This window comes from Oncorhynchus masou, chromosome 12 (assembly GCF_036934945.1).
Source record: "Oncorhynchus masou masou isolate Uvic2021 chromosome 12, UVic_Omas_1.1, whole genome shotgun sequence".
NCBI lineage: Eukaryota > Metazoa > Chordata > Actinopteri > Salmoniformes > Salmonidae > Oncorhynchus > Oncorhynchus masou.
Window position 1 is genome coordinate 54,463,310 of NC_088223.1, and position 26,042 is coordinate 54,489,351.

Consider the following 26,042-nt stretch of genomic DNA (forward strand, 5'->3'; position numbering starts at 1 on the left):
GCATTATGCCTATATGAAAGTACATAGTCACCAATTAATACTAATGTCAACAGCTGAAAAGGAGAATGGGGTTGCAGCATTCAATCGTTTATTCAATCACTTTCACAAAGACAACTGAAAAGCAAGCAGCAAATGAAAGTACTGTACCTTTATTTAACGTAAAGAACAGCAAAACCTAGACAAAGGGAGGTTTAAAACAACATTTCTGTATTGTCATCAGCCCCACAAACAAACTTTCACAACAGAGAGAAAAATGAACACTTTCAAAGTCAGGTTTCTACAACAACAACAAAAAACCCATCTCTGACAGATTGACGTCATCATTACACCATAGTCTTTAAAACAGCGAAAGGTGAAATAAACCTCCTCGCAGACACGCTGCCTTCAAAATGAACAATATGATCAGATCCCATCAGATATGCTGGGTGCTGATCATTTGTGTAATTCTATATTTGATAAGTGTATCGTTAAGTACCGCAGGACAGAGCACAGTGCAACAGAAGCTTCCACAGAAGCCGCAGGTTTCCACACAGGTTAAATATGCAAAGCGCACTGATTCCTGAAACTAGGCTACTGTGATGAAAGTTGTCAAATGTGTTTGGCTTTATTAACTTTGGATTCACAGAGCTAGTGCAGCATCCACAGTGCAGCACACCAATTTAAAACTTAGTACACTCAGAGAACAGTGGTTATGAATAAAACTCGTATGCTAAATGTATAAATATTATAAATATTTTAACGTAGCAGGCACAAGCAACCTAACCAATTTAAAGTCAAAACTATTCTAGGCTATAACCTCAAATATTCATGGGACCATTTTTCACACATTCTAATTTTCTCTAATGCTGACAGAGAAAAAAAAGATGTTATTTGGCTCTAAATATAATGGACTACACAGTCCACCTCTTTATACTATTCAATACTAAACAGGAAGTGAACCACCATAGAATGACATTGATGTTCTGTTTGTCTTGACTGACAAACTACTGTTTGTGCCCAGTTCCAAACTGTGGTATACGGCTCCTACAGCAGGATGCATGGTAGAGTCACTTGAATATCCTAAGCAATTTTCTGATACAGCAAGTGGTCTAGCTGAGCATCTCAAGTGATGCAATATTGAATAGTGTTTTGGTCCTGACATTAAATCAGGCGAATGGGTCAGCTGTTGCAGCATCATATGGAAAATGTCCATCATCACCACGATGCATGTTAAACGGGTCAGGCTCTGTCTATACAAAATGTAATCTCCCACACAACACGCCTGCTTCATCAAATTGTGTCTTAATCAACGCCCTTCAGACATTTTCAATGCCAAACTCAATCTCTCTGAGAGCAAAACATGAAACCATGCAATATCCTTGGGCACATGATTTCTTTACTCTTTTTTCGAAAAGGTCATTTGGCACAGCAAATAATCTGAAAATAATGGAGACATACTGTATGGCAGAGGCAAAAAATTGTTAAACAGTACATATTTAGGCAGACCTCTACATTCTGGTCCTATTGCCCACCAACTGGTCAAACGCTGGTTGAATCAACATTGTTTCAATGTCATTTGTCAACGTATTGTGATGTGTGACCAACGTGAAAAATACATTGTTTTTGAAAAAAGTAATCAACCAGTACTGTTTTCATCTCATTTCAACCAGCATAGTAAAACATTGAAATTAGGACCAAACTTCAACTTAAATAGATTGACTTAACCTGACTAACTGGTTGTTACATCAATCTAATTTCAACATAATCATCAGAACTATGTAGCATATAAATTGAAATTCCATTGAAGATTTCACATAGAAATGTTAAAGATATTTTTCATACTATATATTGGGTGGTTAAAATGATGTTGAATTTCAGATTTGATAAGCCAGATTTTATTTGACCTTGTTTCAATGTTGATAGTAAAATGGTATGTTTGAATCAACGTGATTGTTTCAACGTCATGCCATCAACCTAAATAATGAGGTATATTGAAATAAAATGTGAAGCCACAGCCTAAAAATTCCTGCCGGAACAGTGACTCCTACTGGTACACAGGCACGTATACAGCTTGAGCTCTACCTGTGCAAAGCACACGCCCCTTTTCCCTTCCAGTCTCCAAAGTGCCTTATTCGGTGGTGGTATAAATTCCCCACAAATTATCATTTTTTAAGTCATTGTTGTTTGGAATCCACTACCCGCAAGTCGTCGTCAAGTTCGCCACTTTCCACCCCGTCTGTTGTTTGCACCTGTTGATCTGCCCTGTATGCAGCTTGCACATGTCCACCCCGTCTGTTGTTTGCACCTGTTGATCTGCCCTGTACGCAGCTTGCACACGTCCACCCTCGTCTGTTGTTTGCACCTGTTGATGTGCCCTGTACGCAGCTTGCACACGTCCACCCTCGTCTGTTGTTTGCACCTGTTGATCTGCCCTGTACGCAGCTTGCACACGTCCACCCCGTCTGTTGTTTGCACCTGTTGATCTGCCCTGTACGCAGCTTGCACACGTCCACCCCGTCTGTTGTTTGCACCTGTTGATCTGCCCTGTATGCAGCTTGCACACGTCCACCCCGTCTGTTGTTTCCACCTGTTGATCTGCCCTGTACGCAGCTTGCACACGTCCACCCTCGTCTGTTGTTTGCACCTGTTGATCTGCCCTGTACGCAGCTTGCACACGTCCACCCTCGTCTGTTGTTTGCACCTGTTGATCTGCCCTGTACGCAGCTTGCACACGTCCACCCTCGTCTGTTGTTTGCACCTGTTGATCTGCCCTGTACGCAGCTTGCACACGTCCACCCCGTCTGTTGTTTGCACCTGTTGATCTGCCCTGTACGCAGCTTGCACGCATCCAGATGAGCCTTTTACCTAGTCTGCCCTGCACAGAGATTGTGCACTTGGTATCCAAACATGCATGGCTTGGGAGATGCGCTCACCGATCGAGTGTGTGTAGCTAGCTACCTAGTTGTCAACGTGAAGCTTATACCATTATTCTTCCATGGTTGATTGGATCTTTGGAAGTTTAGAAGTAGTTACCATTAGCCCTTTAAATAGGATTAATTAATAATAAACTTTTACCTTTGGATATGGTCTTGTATATATGTTTTTCATAATATATACTATCCATGTAGAAGATACTGTCCTTCAAATGTTTACATTTGGTTGTGTGGACAATTCAACATCCAGTTTGTCTTCAAATTAACGACTGATATGTTGGATTCACTTCTCCATCTCAACCATAAAATCTAAGTTAAAGATTAGCACTGGAATGAAATCAATCTTTAAATGCACTTTAAATACATCTTTAAATGTCCTTTAAATACATTTTTAAATGTCCTTTGGGCACCTCACTCCGAATTTACTTTCGCATACAGCTCGTGTAATAAAAGTTAAAGGACTACCTTTCAACTAGTCAATATCATTGAGGTAGTCTACACAAATGAGTATAGAAGTTGATCGAGGTCTGAATGTGTTGACATGATAGCTCAGCTGAACAGAGCATAGCTTGTTTCCAAAGCTAAGCAGCGTACACAGAGATGGGCATCTGGATGGTAGACTTGTTCCCTCTGAACTGTATTACCTCTCGTACACCACTAGGAGGCACTGTTCAGGCAGACTGTGGCTTCACCTTTTATTTCAATATACAGGTCGTTCTTTATTTTGGTTAATTATGTTTATTCAAACATACCATTTTACTATTGAAACAAGGTCAAATTGAATATGTCTAATCAAATATGTAATTCAACCACTCAATATATTTAATATAGGATGAAAAATATTTTCAATGCAATTTTAATCTATACATAGTTCTGATGATTACGGTGAAATTACATTGATGTAACAACCTGTTAGTCAGATAAGTTAAAGTATTTAAATTGAAGTTTTACCCTAATTTCAATGTTTACCTAAGCTGGTTGAAATGAGATGAAAACGGTACTTTTTTGAAATCCAATGTATTTTTCACGTCACAATACGCTGACAAATTACGTTGACAAATTACTTTGAAACAACGTTGATTCACCCAGTTTTTGCCCAGTGGATCATGACTATATTTTATTTCACTATGACCCCCTACATTCTCCACTAAATAAAAAGTGTGGACACTACTGAATCATGTCTATAAACTGCATCTGCTGTCCTTGCATTTGTATGAAATACCTCACAGAAATGACACTCCAAGTTTCAGTTGACTGTTCCTTGGTGCTATCAAGCATTGCAACACAGATTGTGCAGGCCGTGCCCTGTCCCCTATAGGATTTCCTCGTTCCGTCGTGCAACCTTTTTGCATTGAATCGCAGTGTCAACACTGCAAACAAAATTACTAGCATGCGCTAGAGCACTTCCCACATGACAGAGGTAACTACCAAGAGGCACAAGATTGATGTTTCAATGATCCACATGTCAAAACAAACCAAATTACTTGGGTGGATTTTTCTTGGGCAGATTATTTCCCTAAACTTTTTTTGTGTCCACATGCAATGTCCTTGAAATCCCAACTGCTATTTGTTATTTGCCAAGCGGCGAGTAGACAATATACAGAAATGGCTCTCCAACACCCAGGGTCCTGTCATTGAGAGGCAGGGGAGAGACACTTCAACATGGGATTGCAACGACTAGCATGACCAGTAAAGAGAGCTACTTCCAGAGTCCATAGTGATCCGGGAGCTCTCTTTGTGGAGGTCTCCACTCCCTGCAGTTAGAATGGAGAACAGAGTACAGGGTGTAGAGCAGCAACACTTGTAGACAAGGCATCTGCTCGTTCAGTTAGGTATGAAAAGGGCATGCAAAGTATTCATCTTGCTAAGAAGCCAAGATGTCAGACGCCAAGCATCACCCATGTTAGCCCAAAGTGCTCAGCCAATCAAGTTGCAGCAATCTGTTGTTTACCCTTGGTCTGATCGCAGGAAGTAGCATGGTGTTGGAAAATGGTATTTCATAAAGTATGCACATTTTTCCATGTTTTAATCCCGCCTTCTTGTCATTAAATCAAGTTTGCAGCCTGAATGGAGAATGTTTTATGTTCGAACCGGTCCACGAGGGATACGAGTATAGAACCGGCTGCATACATTCCCTTTGGACGTTAAGATAAAACGACTCAATATCGCCATCTGCCGGCCTTTGGGCTACACCAACGTCAATCTCCCATAGCATTGATGGTGTTTTAGAGCTGAATGTACAGTAAGACTGCAATACTGATCAATAGGAAACCTGACTTAATTATATTTCACAAACGCTCTATTACAGTTGGATTCACACAATCTACAAAATTCACAAATTACTATTTTGTGTTGTAATTAAAGTATTTGCCCTTAGTTTAAATATTGTATTCATGTGTCTATTTGTTTCTCTACTGCTTTCTACCCACGATACTGTATAGGCTATACCATATATAACGTGTATATAATGTCTTATATTGCATGTGTTAATTAGCATAAATATATTTACTATGTATGTATTCATATATAAATATATTCCATATCCGATTTCATGATGATAAGTGTCCTTCCTGTAGCTATCAACCCCTGGCCCTGCTAGAAGGACAAACCCCCAGCTCCAACAGAGATGGAATACTACACAGTATCTTAGTTAGCAACTGAAACACTGATACTAAGGCCTTACAGTTCAATATGACAAACAGCATTACTGGAGGTTGCAGACTTCCACATGTACAGATTGTCATGCATATGTTTGATACATTGTACATGGTTTGTGTTTTTAACACACTTTCAGAGAAGTCACAATAAAATAGTTCGCATTCTATCCATTTGAAAGGCGTTTCTCCTTTGAACATAGTCTTGGTTTGAGAGATGGTTGAGATCATATTTGGGGTTCTGGAAAAGTCATCTGCTTAGCACTCACAGAACTCCCTGGAAGCCCATGGGAAAAGTCCTGTGCAACGTCATTACTTTCACAGCGGCTATTATCATCGCCATGTACAGGCTGTATGATTTGAGCACAACATATTTTACCTTAACACTTCTGAGTATTTTGTCATTTGTATTACACTGGGCTGAACTACTCTACAATGTATTTTGTAAGAAGTTACTTTTGAGAGCTGTAATATGTATTTTCTAAGTTCAAAATACTTTTCTATACCATTTTTTTTTTATAGCGGTTCACAATGTTGTAGCCCCTTCTCCCCTGAATTGGTATCAGAAGTCTGATGGCACTATGGTGTGATAAGTGCATCTGCTAAATGAACTAAATATAATTGTAAATGTAAAAATGGACAATTGAAAAGCATGCTGAGTATTATTATAATGAGCTCCGCCCAACACAAGGATAATAATAATACCTAGTGTGCTTTGCAGTTCCGTTTGACATGTTCATTTTCATAAATACATTTTGGTCATTTAGCAGACATTCTTATCCAGAGTGACTTACAGTCAGTGTATTCAACTAAGGTAACAACAACATATTACAGTTATAGCAAGTAAAATGTTTCTGTAATCGTTACTGAGAATGTTATTGCTCTTCGGGCCAACTACTTGCAAATATATTTCTTTATTTTAAAATACAAAATACATGTATTTTAATTAAATACATAAAAAAAATTGAAGTATTTTGTAGTTTAAGATACATTGATCTTTATGGTATTTTGAAAATGTATTATGCAATTGTATTTTTATTTTATTTTTGCCCATCCCTGTACACACAAATAAAACCAAATATATAGAATGGGAATGACAACATGGAAAAAAACGGTATCTTAAAAAACAAGTTGTCTTTTTCTAAACGGGGCCTCAAACTTGTATCATAATCCCATGGAGAGAAAAAAACAACACGAACAGGCACAAGGGTCAAAGCTTTCATCAGAAAACATCCATTATTAACTGAAAAGTCAAGAATATTTACTATAGATAGAACATGGTTGAATAAATTACCCAATGAATGCCTTACTATACAAATGAACTGTTATCTATATTAGACTTCAGTCTGAGGTAATGGTGTCCGAATACTATGACAGAGGCTGACCACTGTAAGCCAATACATGACAATGTACACAGAGAAAATGTTATAATGCTGCATCAGTCATATTATGATTATGTTTCATCCAAGCTTTAGAGATTTTACCCTCGCTGACCATGTCCACCGGTGACCATGGGCTGTACGAGGAGGAAGAGAAGGGGGAGCTTCCGCACACAGGACCAAACCATATGGACACCAGTGTGCTTGTGTGTGTGTGTGTGTGTGTTTGCGTGTGCCAAAAGCTTTATCTTAAAGATGTGGGTATTCAAAAAGGCACACGGCTTCTTTCTCTTTGAGCATACTCAGCCTGTTAAAACAATAAAAGTCACTGGACTGGAAAATGCACAGGCAGGCCCATAGGACACAAAAGCAATTCCAGATGATATTGCGTTGGGTCTGTTGAGATTCAGCGCTAGCAGAAGGGCAGACACTGAGGATTATTAATGATGTTCCAATGGAACTGTACAGGCTGCCCCTGGCTATAAGAGCCCACCATAGCGACAATAAGCCAATGGCTCTCCTTGCTGCATTCTGAGACAATTCAGAGTGAATGGTGTGTGTGTGTGTGTGTGATGCACCAGGGCCTGATCCTCTGTAATGAGCTAACATGAAGGATTCAAACACATGCTCCCCCCTTATCATGCCAGAGTGAAGAGAAAGCATATCCAAAACACCATCCGTCTATTCTATCAAAGAAACATATAATCAGGAAACAACAAATGAGCATTTATAGTTTGACTATGTACATACAAATCTAAGAGAATGTTTGTCTTTGACCTATTGAGACTTGCAAATATCAAAATGAAGTCCAAAACAATGATACAATAAAATGTCGTGGATCTCTTGGCCTCCTGCCACCTCAGCCTCATAGTTTGTCGGGGAGACTCTAATTGTGGGTGGTGGACCTGGGGGAGAGGATGGCGCGCGGCTTGCTGTTGATGTACGTGGCCCAATAGACCAGGTTGAAGATGAAGAACAGCACCGGGAAGATGATGCGTGAGATCTTGTCCACTCTGCTGACGCGGTTGTAGGACTTTATGGCTTCAACGTATGAGTCGTCCATTTTCGGGACTTTGTGGCTGTGGTGGTGGTGGTGGTGTGTCGCTCTGGTGGCACTCCTTGAGACGGTGGTTAAACCTGGGTCCTTTACCACGTTGATGGTGTAGGTAGTTCCGACAATGTTGAATGTGTTATTGGCCTTTTTGGAAAGGGAGGCAGATTCTCTTCTCTGTAAAGAGAAGAGAAACTGCGAGAATCAGGGCTGGATCATTAAACCTAACAAAGGCCTTGTTTTCAAAATGGCAACATTACCTCAGACTGTTTTGACTGGGGGTGCAATGATGCTCAAGATGCATGATGGGAACATAATAACATCCATATTTTGCACCATTGGGAGCTAAGCTGAAAGAACTCAAGGCCCTAGTGTAGGGATCGGGGCTGTCGCCCTACCAGCCAGGGTCATAGAACATTACGCATCTACGCTCCAATAAGTGGCAAATCACATGAGACTCCCTGACAAAATATGCATACATCACAGTGAGAATAGGATCACCCCAGGGCATGGCCTACACAGGTCAGAGGTTTATGGGCAATATTATGGTTTAATTTCAGAGAGGCTTGTTATTTTCTGAACCACTGAAAGAAATGGGGCAGAGCAGAGTAGTGGGCAGGGTTTGTCTAGGCTGGTGGCACTGGAGAATTAGAGGTAGGATAAGAGCAGAGCAGGATGAATCAATTCACCTGTGAACAGACCTGACAAACTACCCTCTGAGGACTGGGGCTGTACTGTATATAGGCCATAGATTAGGAATGAAGCCAAGGGGATATAAAACAGATGGGCTGGGAACAGTTTTAGGTCTCAAAATCCTACCTCAGGAAATTCTTAGATCATTTTTCATATGTCAGAAATATACCTACAGCTGAGACATTCATATGCTGAATTACATTAGTATGGCCAGACTTGCATCAACAAGGTGCTGATTCATGTATTAATAGGGCAAATGGGATAGAACAACCAGGGTTCTATGATGTGTTTTTGTCTTAAACCACAACATCAAGGAGAACTGGCCAATCCAATTGGATAAGCAGGCCAGTCAGGGGGGGCTAACACAGGGGTTAATGGTTTGGTTTGGTTTTGTTTGGTGTCTGTCTGTCTGTCTGTCTGTCTGTCTGTGATCCTGCCTGGGCTGGGCCAGGGCTCTATTGGCCTGGGCTGGGCCAAGGCTCTGTTTTCCAAAGCTGGGCCAGGGCTCTGTTTGCCAGGGCTGGGCCAGAGCTCTGTTTTCCAAAGCTGGGCCAGGGCTCTGTTTGCCAGGGCTGGGCCAGAGCTCTGTTTGCCAGGGCTGGGCCAGGGCTCTGTTTGCCCGGGCGGGGCCAGGGCTCTGTTTTCCAAAGCTGGGCCAGAGCTCTCTTTGCCAGGGCTGGGCCAGAGCTCTGTTTGCCCGGGCTTGGTCTGGGCTCTGTTTGCTCGGGCTGGGCCCGGGCTCTGTTTCCCCGGCTCTGTTTCCCCGGGCTGGGCCAGGGCTCTGTTTCCCCGGGCTGGGCCAGGGCTCTGTTTCCCCGGGCTGGGCCGGGCTCTGTTTCCCGGGCTGGGCCAGGGCTCTGTTTCCCGGGCAGGGCCAGGGCTCTGTTTCCCCGGGCAGGGCCAGGGCTCTGTTTCCCCGGGCTGGGCCAGGGCTCTGTTTCCCCGGGCAGGGCCAGGGCTCTGTTTCCCCGGGCTGGGCCAGGGCTCTGTTTGCTCGGGCTGGGCCCGGGCTCTGTTTCCCCGGCTCTGTTTCCCCGGGCTGGGCCAGGGCTCTGTTTCCCCGGGCTGGGCCAGGGCTCTGTTTCCCCGGGCAGGGCCAGGGCTCTGTTTCCCCGGGCAGGGCCAGGGCTCTGTTTCCCCGGGCTGGGCCAGGGCTCTGTTTCCCCGGGCAGGGCCAGGGCTCTGTTTCCCCGGGCAGGGCCAGGGCTCTGTTTCCCCGGGCAGGGCCAGGGCTCTGTTTCCCCGGGCAGGGCCAGGGCTCTGTTTCCCCGGGCTGGGCCAGGGCTCTGTTTCCCCAGGCAGGGCCAGGGCTCTGTTTCCCCAGGCTGGGCCAGGGCTCTGTTTCCCCGGGCAGGGCCAGGGCTCTGTTTCCCCGGGCTGGGCCAGGGCTCTGTTTCCCCGGGCTGGGCCAGGGCTCTGTTTCCCCGGGCAGGGCCAGGGCTCTGTTTCCCCGGGCTGGGCCAGGGCTCTGTTTCCCCGGGCTGGGCCGGGCTCTGTTTCCCCGGGCTGGGCCAGGGCTCTGTTTCCCCGGGCAGGGCCAGGGCTCTGTTTCCCCGGGCAGGGCCAGGGCTCTGTTTCCCCGGGCTGGGCCAGGGCTCTGTTTCCCCGGGCAGGGCCAGGGCTCTGTTTCCCCGGGCTGGGCCAGGGCTCTGTTTGCTCGGGCTGGGCCAGGGCTCTGTTTCCCCGGGCAGGGCCAGGGCTCTGTTTCCCGGGCTGGGCCAGGGCTCTGTTTCCCCGGGCAGGGCCAGGGCTCTGTTTCCCCAGGCTGGGCCAGGGCTCTGTTTCCCCGGGCAGGGCCAGGGCTCTGTTTCCCCGGGCTGGGCCAGGGCTCTGTTTCCCCGGGCAGGGCCAGGGCTCTGTTTCCCCGGGCAGGGCCAGGGCTCTGTTTCCCCGGGCAGGGCCAGGGCTCTGTTTCCCCGGGCAGGGCCAGGGCTCTGTTTCCCCGGGCTGGGCCAGGGCTCTGTTTCCCCAGGCAGGGCCAGGGCTCTGTTTCCCCAGGCTGGGCCAGGGCTCTGTTTCCCCGGGCAGGGCCAGGGCTCTGTTTCCCCGGGCTGGGCCAGGGCTCTGTTTCCCCGGGCTGGGCCAGGGCTCTGTTTCCCCGGGCAGGGCCAGGGCTCTGTTTCCCCGGGCAGGGCCAGGGCTCTGTTTCCCAGGGCAGGGCCAGGGCTCTGTTTGCCAGTGCTGGGCCAGGGCTCTGTTTGCCAGTGCTGGGCCAGGGCTCTGTTTGCCCAGGCTGGGCATGCACTCTGGCTCTATCTCATGCCAATATCAGTGGAGAGGGAGTCTTTTAGTGGTGATGACTGCTGCCCCCTGGACGCCCTGAGGCTTTCACAGGGTATTGATTCCTCCTGATCCAACAACACCCCGGGCCCCTTATATCACAGCTTAGATCAGCATGAGTAAGGGATAACTATTAACAAGCGTCTCATGACCTTTACCACAGCTACCTAAGCTCATTTATCCCTGGCATCAGGTCTGCTCTCAGCCTACCACCCTGACATACAAGGCCCTGCTAGTACACACCTGCCAATCAGCTTAGTGGCGAGGGACTCCATAATATCATTTTGACTTACGTAGTCTGAGATACAGGCAGAGGCAACCATAGTATGGGGCTTTGTTTAGAAAGTAATGTTCTTCAAAACATTGTGTGCCACTATACACAAGAGTACACCAAAATTGCTTGAGGGCAGACAAACTTTGTGTGATTATATTAATGCTTTCGGCTAGCTTGGGGCATGAAGACTCCTTAGTGTGTTTGTGTGTGTGTGTATATGAGTGCCCCTTGGCCCTGAGTGTTGAGTGTCGGGAGACATTGCCTGTGCATTTGTGTGTGTATGTGAGTGTGTGGGGGTGTTTGTGTCCAATGTGAGTGTATGCAGGGGTAACAGAGTCGGTTGTGTCTTACAGTGTCTCTCTGTGTCTGTGTTCGGAGAGCAGGTGCCTTATGGGTTATGGCTAAGAGTACCAATACATGTCTCTGCGCTCTGTGTGTGTACTGTACGTGTCTGTACGTGCAGCCTTTGTGCTTGGGTGTGACAGCACATATTGGGGCTATAAGTGTGTCCCAATGTGTGTGTGAGTATGTGACAAAAGTTTTTGGAGTTAGAGTAGACGTGTGTGCATGGACATGGCTTGGGGAAAAAGTGTCTATCTGTGTGTGTCCGTGTTTGCATGTGCGTGTGTGAGAGTACAGTATACCGTAGGTGTATGTATATGTGTGTGTATTTGTGTGTGTCCGCGCAGGTGGCCTGGCTTGCTGGGAACGATGACAGCTGTAGAGGTGGCTGGTCCCCACATAGACCTGACTGCAGCGCAGCCTCATCACTGCAGTGTGTGCTACAGTCTGTCTGTCAGCCAGCATTAATTAAACAGGCTTTCAAATCCCTAATCAAGGTCAGCTCTGCTTCCCCCCTGCGCTAATGCCCAAAATGTTATCATGTCATGGAAATCCAACCCAATATATGTTTTGTAATTCAATGAGTCAATAATCACAGAAAGCTGACTAACTTGTCTGTGCCTGTACCCGTGACTATCACGCCCTGGGTCTCATTTCTCAGAGAGAAACCTCATTAGGTTGCATGAATGGTGCTGCTGCTACTGCCGTCCAGGCCCACATGGCTGGCATGTCTCACAGGACACATCGGACTAAAAAGGGCAGCATTGAGAGTCAGAGGAGCTCCACTGCCACTGAGGTAAATTACCTAACATCGACCCTCCTCTGGCTCCTCACTCCCCGCTTCAACTGAGACACAGCCTCTCAGAGGCTCTTCTCAGGGCCCCATGCCAATAGGGTCACCATCTGGCCCCATCAGGAGAAGGCTGCAGCCACAGCCTCTGATGAACAGGGGTGCTACTCCCAACAGGACACTCAGCCAAGAGACCTTCCACTCTCTCTGAGGAACGGCCTTTTGATTACACTCGCTTCATACACACATCTTCCCCTGTGAAGCTTAAACGAGGATCAAGAAAAGAGTTTCATCCAGCAGCTCTCCTGAAGCTTTTATTAGTGAGGGATTGTGATGGGTGTGCTATTGCTCCCTGAGTGACCCCTACCCTCACGTATCCATCACCGCAAACTGCCTGTTCAGCACAGCCCAGAGAAAACAGGACAGACATCCTGCTGCTGCTGCCTTTAAGACAAAGCAACAAAGACAAATCTTCCTCCACTTACTGCATTGTAATTCACATAACCATCTGTCGCTCAGTGACTACAGAAAGGTTTCATGTCAGCAATACGCCATGGTGTCTGTCATCCAGTCAACTTACAAAGAACTTAAGAGTGTTTAACTGATGGTTGTGAGTCCTTCATACTCCGCATATTATAAAATAGATTTGTGACACGGTAAACGTCTGTTGCAGTGACTGAAAGCCTAAGATATTTCTACTAATATTGACTTGGGTTGACAGAAGCACATTAAATAGTAGACTTTAGACTTGTCAATCGAGTCTCAGATATTCCATTTTAAAAACTTCCCAGGAGTTCACCACTTACTTTTAAAGGGATATTTCGGGATTTTGGCAAGAGTCAGATGAACAAATGGATACCATTTTCATGTCTCTGCATCCAGTATGAACGAAGTTAGAGGTCGTTTCAGGAGCCAATACTATCTAACATTAACGCAATGACAGGAAGGCTTTGGTATCTACTAGCATGCTAGCAGTTATCAGAGTTCCAGTCATTGCACTAACGGCAGTTAGCAATTGGGCTACGCTAGTTCTCAACTTCCTTGAAACTGCTCACAGAGACAAAAAAATGGGGAAGTAGATAAAGGGCTTTATTGCCAAAATCCTGAAATATCCCTTTAATATCCTAACAGCTGTTCACATGAAACACATCACCTGATTGCACCCAAACTTTCCTAACTTTTCTAGCATCAAAATGCCTACTAGCATTTTTGCGGACCCTGAGTGTCAAAATCACAATGTTTAATGAGATCCTCATATAACCCCATGCCTTAATTATCACTATCTCGCACTGTCTCTCTCAGTGTGTCTGTGTGTGTGAGTTACACTGGGGTTTATGTGCTGTACGTGTCTCTGTGTATGAGATACAGTGTGACTATGTATGATTCTCACTGTTTTAATTTGTACAGTGAAATCAGAAAGTATTCAGACCCCATTACTTTTTTAACATTTTGTTACCTTACAGCCATATTCTAAAATGGATGAAATGTTTTTTTCTTCTTCTCATCAATCCACACACAATACCCCATAATGACAAAGCAAAAACAGCTTTGTAGAATTTTTTGCAAATGATAAAAAAAATCTAAGTATTCAGACCCTTTACTCAATACTTTGTTGAAGCACCTTTGGCAGTGATTACAGCCTCGAGTCTTCTTGGGTATGACGCTACAAGCTTGGCACACCTGTATTTGGGGAGTTTCTCTCATGTCAGTTTGGATGGGGAGCGTCGCTGCACAGCTATTTTCAGGTCTCTCCAGAGATGTTCAATCGGGTTCAAGTCCGGGCTCTGGCTGGGCCAATCATAGAATTTTAGACTTGTCCCAAAGCCACTCCTGGTTTGTCTTGGCTGTGTGCTTTAGGGTTGTTGTCCTGTTGGAAGGTGAACCTTCGCCCCAGTCTGAGGTCCTGTGTGCCCTGGAGCAGGTTTTCATCAAGGATCTCTCTGTACTTTGCTCCGTTCATATTTTCCTCGATCCTGACTAGTCTCTCAGTCCATGTCGCTGAAAAACATCCCCACAGCATGATGCTGCCACCACCATGATTCACTGTAGTGATGGTGTCAGGTTTACTCCAGACGTGTTGCTTGGCATTCAGGCCAAAGAGTTCAATCTTGGTTTCATCAGACCAGAGAATCTTGTTTCTCATGATCTGAGAGTCCTTTAGGTGCCTTTTGGCAAACTCCACTTGGTTTTTTCTCTAGCATGCACGGTCAACTGTGGGACCTTATATAGACAGGTGTGTGTCTTTCCAAATCATGTCCAATCAATTGAATTTACCACAGGTGGACTGATGATCAATGGAAACAGGATGCACCTGAGCAACATTTTGAGTCTCATAGCAAAAGGTCTGAATACTTATGTAAATTATTTTTCAGTGCAAACATTTCTAAAATCCTGTCCATTTTACAAAAAGGCTGTAACGTAACGAAATGTTAAAAAAGTGAAAGGGTCTGAATACTTTCCGAATGCACTGTATGTGTGTGATATACAATGATTTTTCTGTGCTCAGGATACCTGCTCTGGAAGTTGTCCTCCCCCACCCCTGCTGCACACTCTGTTGTGTCCAGGAACAGAGATCCTCCTCTGTGGGGTTGTTAATGAATAAATAAAGTATCTCTTTACAGATTACCCAGGGCTGCAATCGCCAGGAGGCTGGGATAGAACCTTCTTTCAGTGTTTCTCCTCATTCCCACTACAAAACAATATGAGAGCTCTGACCAGCATCCCTCGCCGTATCTCTGAGCAATTAGCTCTGAATACGCTCATTTTTCAGGAGGTTATCAGTAGAGGATAGATAGAGAGCATATAATCTAGAATGAGCAAAATGCCACTCCACTCTAGAGAGGGAGAGAGTGAGAGAGAGAGAGCAACCCGAGGAGCGAGCCAAGCAGGAGACAAATAAACATATAGCAGATTAATGAGGATGGAGACAGTTGTGATTAGCTACTTCTCCACAACAACAGCAAAGCACACAAAGAGGGAGCAGGGCTTTTACGGGATGTGTGAGCAGTTACATTATCCTGTTTTAACCTTTGAAGTACTGAAACGACCTCCATGTACTGTAGGCATACCATAGCTACAGAACTCACCCTCATCTCCTGGGCCTCCTTCTTGCCATCCCATGCCCAGCTGCGCTTGGTGAAGTAGTTAACTGTGGCGAACTCTATCAGGGCGGAGAAGACAAAGGCATACCATCGCTACAGAACTCACCCTCATCTCCTGGGCCTCCTTCTTGCCATCCCATGCCCAGCTGCGCTTGGTGAAGTAGTTAACTGTGGCGAACTCTATCAGGGCGGAGAAGACAAAGGCATACCATAGCTACAGAACTCACCCTCATCTCCTGGGCCTCCTTCTTCCCATCCCATGCCCAGCTGTGCTTGGTGAAGTAGTTTACTGTGGCAAACTCTATCAGGGCGGAGAAGACAAAGGCATACCATAGCTACAGAACTCACCCTCATCTCCTGGGCCTCCTTCTTCCCATCCCATGCCCAGCTGCGCTTGGTGAAGTAGTTAACTGTGGCAAACTCTATCAGGGCGGAGAAGACAAAGGCATAGCATACTGCCATGAACCAGTCCATAGCTGTAGCATAGGCCACCTTGGGCAGGGAGTTCCTGGCACTGATACTCAGGGTTGTCATGGTCAGAACTGTTGTGACCCCTGGGGACAAAAATAACAGAAGCAAAAGGAAAGAGAGAGTGTATTAATTGACAAACATACTTTGTACACACACACGTACAGTACACACAGACCCAATTGGGCTGAACAACAGTAAACATAACTGTGTGTCATGGAAAGAAAGAGCATCATCCTTGAACATTCAGTACATGGTGTCACAGGGTGTCCTGACATACTTCAGAAAGTATTCATACCCCTTGACTTATTCCACATTTTTGTTGTAATAGCTGAATCCACTCATTTGAAGGGGTGTCCACATACTTTTGAATATATAGTGTATATTTAAAAGCCAGGGCAATGCATGGGGAAGGGAGGAAAGATGGTTTTGGGAGAATGGCTTGTACGCCTCTCCAGGTCTCGCACGCACTGTGAAATTTTGCGGAGGATCGGTGATGACACCCCCCACGGTGCTTCAGCAAGGCTGGAATCAGGCAGATTTGTCTTTGTGAAGGATGCATGAATCAAACCACGTACAAGGTTGTCCTGGAAGAAAACTTGCTTCCTTCTGTTCTGACAATGTTCCCCAACTCTGAGGATAGTTTTTTCCAGCAGGACAATGCTCCATGCCACACAGCCAGGTCAATCAAGGTGTGGACGGAGGACCACCAGATCAAGCCTCTGTCATGGTCAGCTCAATTTCCAGACCTGAACCCCATTGAAAACCTCTGGAATGTGATCAAGAGGAAGATGGATGGTCACAAGCCATCAAACAAAGCAGAGCTGCTTGAATTTTTGCTCAGGAGTGGCATAAAGTTACCCAACATCAATGTGAAAGACTGGTGGAGAGCATGCCAAGATGCATGTCAGCTGTGATTGAAAATCAGGGTTATTCCAACAAATATTGATTTCTGAACTCTTCCTAAGTTAAAACATGAGTATTATTTTTTTTTTATGAATATGAACTTTTGTATTATTATCTTTGCATTATTCGAGGTCTGACAACACTGCATCTTTTTGGTTATTTTGACCAGTGGTCATTTTCTGCAAATAAATGCTCTAAATGACAATATTTTGATTTGGAATTTGGGAGAAATGTTGTCAGTAGTTTATAGAATAAAACAAAAATGTTAATTTTACCCGAACAAATATCTATAAGTAGTAAAACCAGAGAAACTAATTATTTTGCATTTTTTCCAGAGCTGTATTTACATTTTTATAAAAGTACAGACACAGAGTTTAAAACGGCTATATCATACACTACAGTTTGGGGGGAAGTTATGTTGCTTTGAAAGTTGATAAACGTGTTTTCCCACTTAGGAGACAAGTAGGATTGTCCTCCAGAAAGTAGTCTTGAACTTTCTCCCACTGAGCTTTTGTCGATAACACCAGTTAAATTCAGGGCTGTAGCAACATTTTTACAGTTCTCCATAGGTATATCCTTAAAAAAATAATAAAAACCTGATTGTAAAAATGTTTTTTATTCCCAATTCAGATAACAGAGTTAGTGTTTCAGATGCAGCTACAATCTAACCTCTCCATCCGTGGCTCCAGAGCTGCCTAACATCTGTCCATGCCCTCTACTACACCGCCTCCCTAAGTCTCACAGAGCCGCGGATTGGAGTCGCCCCACAGGAGAGCTCCGCTGAGCTTGTCTGACGATACACTGTAATCCCTGTATTGATACAGCGCAGGCAGCTAGGCAGTCCCCTGCCATCTGTCTGCAGAAACATGGAGCAGCCACTTCATAGGGGGAAGAGGAGCCATGGGTGGATGGGAGAGAGAAGGGACTGCTTTGGAACAGATGCAGCAGCCTGGCAGAGTGGTGCTGCACTTGATATGGAAACCCTGCTGGCTGATCACCTCGTGGAAATGTGAGGAGCACACTGTGACCTGCAGCTGGAAAGGGATGCCAACTACCACAATGTCCATGATGGTGGGTAGGGGAGAAACCTACCAGAGGCTGTAGGCGTTAAGTAATTGGACAGACCTCCTCCATTGACCACATCCATTGTGTTGGAGGCTGTATTGACCACCTCCATCATGTCTGACAGTGTGACACAGCCATCATATCCACAATGAGATTTAATTGAACTTTCCTGGCATTGTTTGACACTTAAAAGCTTTGAGGAAAAATCCCCTGCCACCACGGATGTCATTACACAGGCAATCAAAATGTTGAAACAGAAACACTGAGACCAAGACACTGATTAGATTTGTCCATCTAGACCAGCAGCTAGAAGACATAGCACAGAAACATTCCACATGTGGCTGTGCAATACTCTTACTGTGTGTCAGGCCCAATGTAGATTTGAATTACAATACAGGAAAAGATTTTAGAGGATAAATCAATTGCTGTGTGAAATGTGAATCTTTTATAGGTCATTGTGCCCACTGGCTTTTGTATTCTACGTCTCCGGGAATTTAAAGAACGAAATGAGATGAGAGCAGAGAATGGGTGTCCATCAAAGCCGATATAAGCAATCATTCCACTTCAGCTGTTCCCACTTGCCGCATCTGTTAGAAGAAAATATAGGCTCAGAAAATGGACATTGCGCAGTTGAAGAGGTCAACTCATTTCCCCACCTTCTAAATAAGAAACGTGAACTTACGGTCTTACTGTTGATTTATGCAGAAGGTATAACTAGCCCCATTACTATGTTTGTTAGGTGACTACATTTAAAAACTGTTATGAATCGGTAGGATTGAGACTGCCCTGAATTGCTTATACTTAATGTGCATCGTCAATGAGTAAAATATGGCATCATTTAATAATTAGTCAGTGCTAAAGTTGAAGAAAATTGAAGACAATTGGCAAATCCAATCTCCCCATATTAAAAAAAGATCAGGCAATTAAAAAATATAAATGGACCAATGTCCATCGTCACTGGAGATTGTATTGTGTCCACTGTGTAATACGTCCGCTCACACCATAAATCATACATTACACTTGGGTGAAGGAGAAAATTACAAACGGGATTGTCCACAAAAAAATATCAGGTCATTTCAGCCAGATCCTCCAACCAGGCCACCCGCAAGGGAACAAATTATTGATTAAATATCATCTTTCGAACAGTGCCCGGGAGCCGCTCATACTCATAAATGTAGGTTGGAGAATTGGCTGCTCTTCATAAGAGACAAGTCACCAGTTTTTCCTAAAACATTTAGACAGTTTTAAAGCCCTGTGGATGGCTCAGAGAGCAGGAGGTTATCAGAGGCGGGTTGTGAAAAGCAGTCAAAGTGACTGTCCAGTCAGGGAGGACAGTCTCAATCTGAAACCTCCTCCCAGCTAACAGCAGGACCCCTGTTTACCTGGACCAGTCCTGTGCCCTGAGGCCATTCTCACTTTCATTAACTCCACACCTGTCCTTTAAACAATTTTGTGCCTTTGTGCACTTCCATAACAAGTGAGAGTTTGGGACTGTGAGAATGGAGAATCTGAGGCGAGGGGACTGTGACAGAGACATTTACCAGATCATTTTCACATGGCTGTAAGTATGTGAACTCCTCTTTTTTTTCACCTTACATGCAAAGCAAATCAAACCAAATCATAGTGGCTAGCCAGTGTATTTCTCCACTGCGTTTCACTGCATGCCCTGCCTTGCTCTCATCTCAAACACTAATTAGCTGCCAAACGGAGGCCTGCTCTTACTGCAGGGGAGGCACTTTGGGTTGCCATGACACAGTCCTCATGGCAGGCTGAGAGGTGAAGCCGTGGGTCTCCATAAACGAGGAGAGAGTGGAGGGGGAACAATGTGCCGCACGCTCTTATTTTGGAGTGTGGGGTAAACTGATTAGAAGAAACATATGCTGGCTGACCTCTTTACATGAAAGGCGCTAGGTAGTGAGATTCATGTTTTTCAATGACTCCATTTGTCCAATTAGTCATGTTTCCAGAACGGTTAGTCACAGTTTAAATAGCTAGTGGCCGGGTGTCATCCACAAGATCAGCTGTGGTGAAACCTGTCAAATATCAAAGCTGTATGATTGACACACAGATACATTTGTAGGTGTGTTAGTGACTCATGTTTGTGTGGGTCTGTGCATTAAAGTTGCATATGCTAGCTGTAACAACAAACAAAATGTCTTTGCCAATTCTTCTGCATAATTTGAAGTCAAACTGTTATACTACTAGCCTACAATAATACAGTATGTGTCAGCAGACCATAATATACTTCATTTTCTTGGTGTTTCTTGAGCTTCAGTTACAATTTGAAAGTTTTAGGCCTAGATTGGGAAATGTTTTCTCCAACTGGAGGTTTGACTGTTTTCATTATTTACCTCGACATTGCTTTGGAGGGCTGAGCACAACTTTTCTGTTACTATCATTTCCAGGAAGCGTGAATAGGCTGCCATTTCTTTCTAGTCTACCAACTCAATTTGTCAGAGCTCATGTTTCATTCTGCTCCATCAGAGAGGAAGCAGGATCTCACCCTTCCTAAGTCTCCATAGCGATGTTGGCAGGATCAGCTGTGCTTTGCACCTGATACGTCTGCCCCACAAAAAGTGTTGACAAAGCCAGACACCTTGCCAAAGTTAGCAAGAGCTCAATAAGCAATAATGTCTTAAAACTTGGCTGGCTTAAATTTTCTGCAAAGCACGTTCAATATTCCGACGCGAGAGATGCAACTGCATCATTTCTTTGTATCACTCCGTCCCTGGAGGTGAACAGCCTCACTTTCTCCAAGTTAATTCCTTTCCAAGTTTGCTGGCGCTAATCTGTAATTAATTAGGTGGTTTTGCGGTGGCCAAGTTAATTACAGGTCAATCCTGTGATCCAAGAACAGTTTTAAACCCAAATGAATCACTGTCCAAGACTCAACAGAGCCAACATGGGCACCAAGCTGTTTTTTACACTTCGCTGTGTGAACCACAACTTCTCAAAGATTAACTTTTTATACCCTCCCCTGGCACGCCAATTTACTGAATGCATCTGATGATGTGAACAAAAGCAGCTCCACAAATGCGTAAGCTGCCGCTGCTGAACACTTGTTTTGATGTAGCTTCATAATTTAAACAACAGCACTCCAAACTGTCGGAATGGTTCAGTTACTTGCTAAGTGCATTTTGGGGTTAAGGAGATAGGGGAAGTCACTCAGCGAATACGGTTAAGGAGATAGGGGAAGTCACTCAGCGAATACAGTTAAGGAGATAGGGGAAGTCATTCAACAAATACGGTTAAGAAGATAGGGGAAGTAACTCAGCGAATACAGTTAAGGAGATAGGGGAAGTCATTCAACAAATACGGTTAAGAAGATAGGGGAAGTCACTCAGCGAATACGGTTAAGGAGATAGGGGAAGTCACTCAGCGAATACGGTTAAGGAGATAGGGGAAGTCACTCAGCGAATACGGTTAAGGAGATAGGGGAAGTCACTCAGCGAATACGGTTAAGGGGAAGTCACTCAACGAATACGGTTAAGAAGATAGTGGAAGACACTCACCGAATACAGTGCGGGCGGGAACCGACTCTCTGTTTAGCCAGAAGGAGACCTGAGACAGGATGACAGTCATGATGCACGGGAGGTAGGTTTGAATCACAAAATAGCCAATTTTCCTTTTCAAATGGAAATACGTTGTCATCACTACATATTCTCCTGAGGGGGAAGAGAGAGAGGTAGAGACAGAGAGAGAGAGGGGGAGAGAGAGAGAAAGATGCAGAGGACATGAATTATTAATACAGCTCATGTTCAGTCCAGATAAACACAAGCACCCTGCTGAAATATTCAGAACCATATTTATGAAAGTAAATACAGTTGAATACATGCTAGCACAGCACTGGGAACCTTTTAATACAGTGGCATGCATGCTAGCAAAGGGAAGCTGAGTGTGGGAAGCCGAGTGTGGGAAGCCGAGTGTGGGAAGCCGAGTGTGGGAAGCCGAGTGTCTTTTTGTGAGTGGATGTTAACTGATAGCTTGTGTACCACAGTGTCTGGTTGATAACGGCCTCGTCAAAAACCAGGCTTCCCGGGGAAGTCCATGGTAGAAAAATAGCTAAATAGGGGTAGGAACCTATGTATGCCGATTTTGAATATAGAGCCCACTTCTGGCAAAACATAATTACGTTTTCCTCCAGGTTTTCTGCCATCTTCTGCAACGTTACAAACTATCATAGGTAACAAATCTCTGCAAAATGTCTCCTACCCGGTTTGAAAACAGTAACGAACATTACACGCAGCACCAACGGCCATGTGGGGGAGGGTTCTTGAAATGCAACATCCAATCAAAATCTTGCCGTTGGGAGCCAGCAGACCATTCAAACTATTTTGGCTAATAGAAAATTGTCCAGACCTCCAACTGAACGACGTATGGCCACGCGAGACTAGGTTGTTAAAGGCAAAGATTGGTTTTCCCACCACTGTTGGTCCGGATTAGATCTGTTGCCCTTGGCAGCAGTAATACGCCGACAAAAAGAGCTAGTGTGTGTGTGATAGGGCTGAGAGTAGCACACCTACTGTACCTGTGTGGCTTCAGCTCCTTAGGAAGAGAAATATGTGATACAGTATGACAGGCTATTAAATATGTCATCTCGCGACTACTGTGTTTTAAAAACATTGCCTTGATCCACAGCCACCAATGTGCTGAGAACCTTTCCTGGATGACAGATACACTCCTACAGTACATGCTGAGATGAGGTGACACATGGACACTATGCTTATTGACATGGTAAGACAGGAAAAGTAAATAGCGCTAAAATAACCAATATTCCCTATCCTGAAGCCTGTATGTCCAGTATGTACCACAAATACTGAGAAAACCCTGTGGTACAAGATTCATTGTGGTATCTCAGATTGATCTCACATTCTGTGGTTGAAGGCAGTAACGTGAGTCAGTGATGTGTCACTAATGTGAGTCAGTATGAGGCGTCTCTGTGGTGTCACAAGGAATGTGCACAAAGGACTGTTCCAACACAACCTACTCTGTTGGGGCTATGCACAGGGTACAACCCTATCAGTTCCTATCGGCCTCACCCTGCCTGCCTCTATCACTGCAGCCATGAAACCAGACTGAGACAGTGACAGTAGTAAAACAAAGGGACCTAATGCATCACAGTGACTAAGTAGAGGTTAGTCATTATCTGTCTCTCACGGGGACCTGCCTTTTTAGAAAGCAGGCCACTTAAATGACTTCCCTGATTTGAATAGCAGTCTGTGCCTGGTAAAAACAGGTTGACACTTCTCTTAGAGGAGAGAGACAAAACTGTAAAAATTGTGGGTGTTGTAGATAAAGGGATTTCACAGCTGCTATGGAAATCAGAATAAGATCAAATGAATGGCTGATCAACTGTGCTGGCCGACAGAATTTCCTATAATTTAGTGCCAATTCAAATGGACTCCAGACCAGAGCTCAATCAGAGGAAAAGTGGAGTTCTCCCTCCTGCTCCAAGGCTCCTTATCTCTCTACTACTGCAGAATTGTTATCTTACCGCTGAACAAGTTGAACATTTTTGCTCTTGGCTACCATTTAAAATACTTGCTAAAACTGTGCAGATCAAATGTGTGTTCAATCTGAAATCAGGGTGCCTGTGTCTTCTTAGATTAAATACCATGTAAATTGGAGGCGCCACTTCATCTACCCTGAATTTTCACATTTTGTTCACAGGCGAAGTGTTGGATAACAGGACAGTTTGTCAGTCTCTCTCCACCAGCCTATAAGAAAGCCACTGCATTCAGTGATCAGCGGGCCCCTCCTTCCCCCAAACTCAGCAAGTCTTCCTTTCAGTGGTGAGACCTCACTGACCCCAATAACACTAGCAGAGACCAATCGATGAGGCAGCCACTTGTACAGCAACTCAGATAAATTACTTAACAAAAAGACACAAATGGAATCTGTAAGTAAATGCCAACGGTGTACAAAGGAAAATGGAAAAGGGAGATAAATTAATTCATCCAAATTGTCATGCATGCCAGCAGCTGAAAAGAGAGACTTTCTTAAGAAATTCAAAGCAGATGTTCCATTAGTTATAACCTTTGTTCTGATGTTGTCTCAGTGTCAATGCCTTGATCATATGGCATAATAGAACTTGTGCTGGAACTGCATGTTACTATGAAAAGTGGCAGGTTGTAAGTGTACCTGTGCTGGAACTCATGGATTCTTTCCCAATATCGTGGCCTAGTAGATCATACTGGTTTAGCCTTGAACCATCCTTCGCTACGACTACAGAATCTTCGTCTCCTTTGGTCCAGATATAGACAACTTCATTGTTGGTATACGCATCTGAGAGAGAAAGAGAGAGAGAGCGAGGGAGCGAGAGGGAAAGAGCAGATGGACAGATATACAGGGTGCAGATGGACAAATATACACACACACGGGTAGAGGCAGAGACAAAGAATGACAGTACTAAATGGCAGTTTCCAATGAGTGAACAACACTCTTTTCCATAATTCAGCAGTGCTACCATTGGCTGATTCTGATGATGGCATCAAACAAAGATTATAAGAAGGGGGGGGGGGGGGCGGCATTGATCTGAATAAATGCATGTCAATGAGAGTTTAATAAAAGCAGGCAGTGTTTTGATCAGTTTATAAATTTGGCACCTTGAACTCAAGGTACATCCGCATGAGGAATAATGTCATAAATAGGCTTTGAAATCCACAAGGTCAAATTTAGGGAAAGGAGGTTAAAAAGCATTAAAGAAACACACACACACACACACACACACACACACACACACACACACACACACACACACACACACACACACTTTACAGTAGAAGAGACCCCCAGCTGAGCCCAATAACATGATTCATACATCAGCCTGAGGTTTGCTAATTACATTTTGATAGCCACAGAGAAGTTATAGTTTTATTCTCATGGGAGACTATTAATTATAATAGTTAATTCATCTACTTGTATGTGTCTTCATCTATTACAATTGTAATTGGTAATGAAAGGTATTATTCTGTCATCGTGTGTGTCCTCTATGGCTCTGTGTGTTTGTAAAGGAGCTACTCGGTGTGGTCAGACTCCTAGCTTCGCTCACCAGAGAAGGTCAACTATGTCAAACACTTCCATTGTTATTCAAGGCTTTTGAAATCGTTCACTACAATCTTTCACTTCTCTCTGGATGCACAGTACATGCAGAATTGCATGGCTGCATAATGTCAAGAATACAAGTCTCCATAACCAGTTGCAAGGATAATGCAGCATACCTAAATATCGCTGCTCAATACAATCCTAAAGAAAACAACATGACAAGGGCGCCATGACAGGAAACTATAGAAATTGAAATGAGTAAAACTGCATGTAAATGTTGTAGTTACATCTGCATGGCAACCTGTCTGGCTCTGAGATCCACTTTATGCAGAGTATAGCGTCATATATCTTCAGCCAAATTATTATTTTTTATTTTTTATTCTGGAGAGACAAAACAAATACGATGTTCAGAATGTGAAAATATGAAAGGTTCAGAGCTCGAAGGGAGGGAGAATAAAAGGTATGTACACTGAACAAAAATATAAATGCAACATGTAAAGTGTTGTCCCATGTTTCATGAGCTGAAATAAAAGATCCCAGAAATGTTCCATATGCACAAAAAAACGTATTTCTCTAAAATGTTGTGCAGAAATGTGTTTACATCCCTGTTAGTGAGCATTTCTCCATTGCCAATATAATCCATCCACCTGACAGGTGTGGTATATCATTTAGCTATTAAAAAGCACGATCATTGTTCTGGGAACAATAAAGGGCCACTCTAAAATGTGCACTTTTGTCACACAACACGATTTTGCCAGATAATTTAATGGTTATTTCTGGACCATAAGCTGCCTCCAACATCGTTTTAGAGAATTTGGCAGTACGTCCAACCGTGGACCATGTGTATGGACTCGTGTGGGCGAGCGGTTTGCTGACGTCATTGTTTTGAACAGAGTGCCCCACAGTGGCGGTGGGGTTATGGTATGGGCAGGCATAAGCTACGGACAACGAACATAATTGCATTTTATCGATGGCAATTTAAAAGCACAGAGATACCATGATGAGATCCTGAGGCCCATTGTCATGCCATTCATACGCCGCCATCACCTCATGTTTCAGCATGATAATACACAGCCCCAAGTC

At 44.3% G+C, this 26,042-nt stretch overlaps 1 protein-coding gene across 1 annotated transcript in view; it reads right to left on the reverse strand.

Moving 5' to 3' along the window:
* Positions 1 to 6,563: 6,563 nt before the first annotated feature.
* LOC135550441 (gamma-aminobutyric acid receptor subunit alpha-3-like) overlaps positions 6,564 to 26,042 on the reverse strand; it is a 151,824-nt gene continuing 132,345 nt past the window's right edge. The window contains exons 7-10 of the mRNA XM_064981235.1: positions 24,057 to 24,200; positions 21,428 to 21,580; positions 15,825 to 16,030; positions 6,564 to 8,173 (exon numbers count right to left, since the gene is read on the reverse strand). Coding sequence (XP_064837307.1) covers positions 7,832 to 8,173; positions 15,825 to 16,030; positions 21,428 to 21,580; positions 24,057 to 24,200 — 845 coding nt within the window. The 3' untranslated portion in view covers positions 6,564 to 7,831. The remainder of the gene's footprint in view (positions 8,174 to 15,824; positions 16,031 to 21,427; positions 21,581 to 24,056; positions 24,201 to 26,042) is intronic.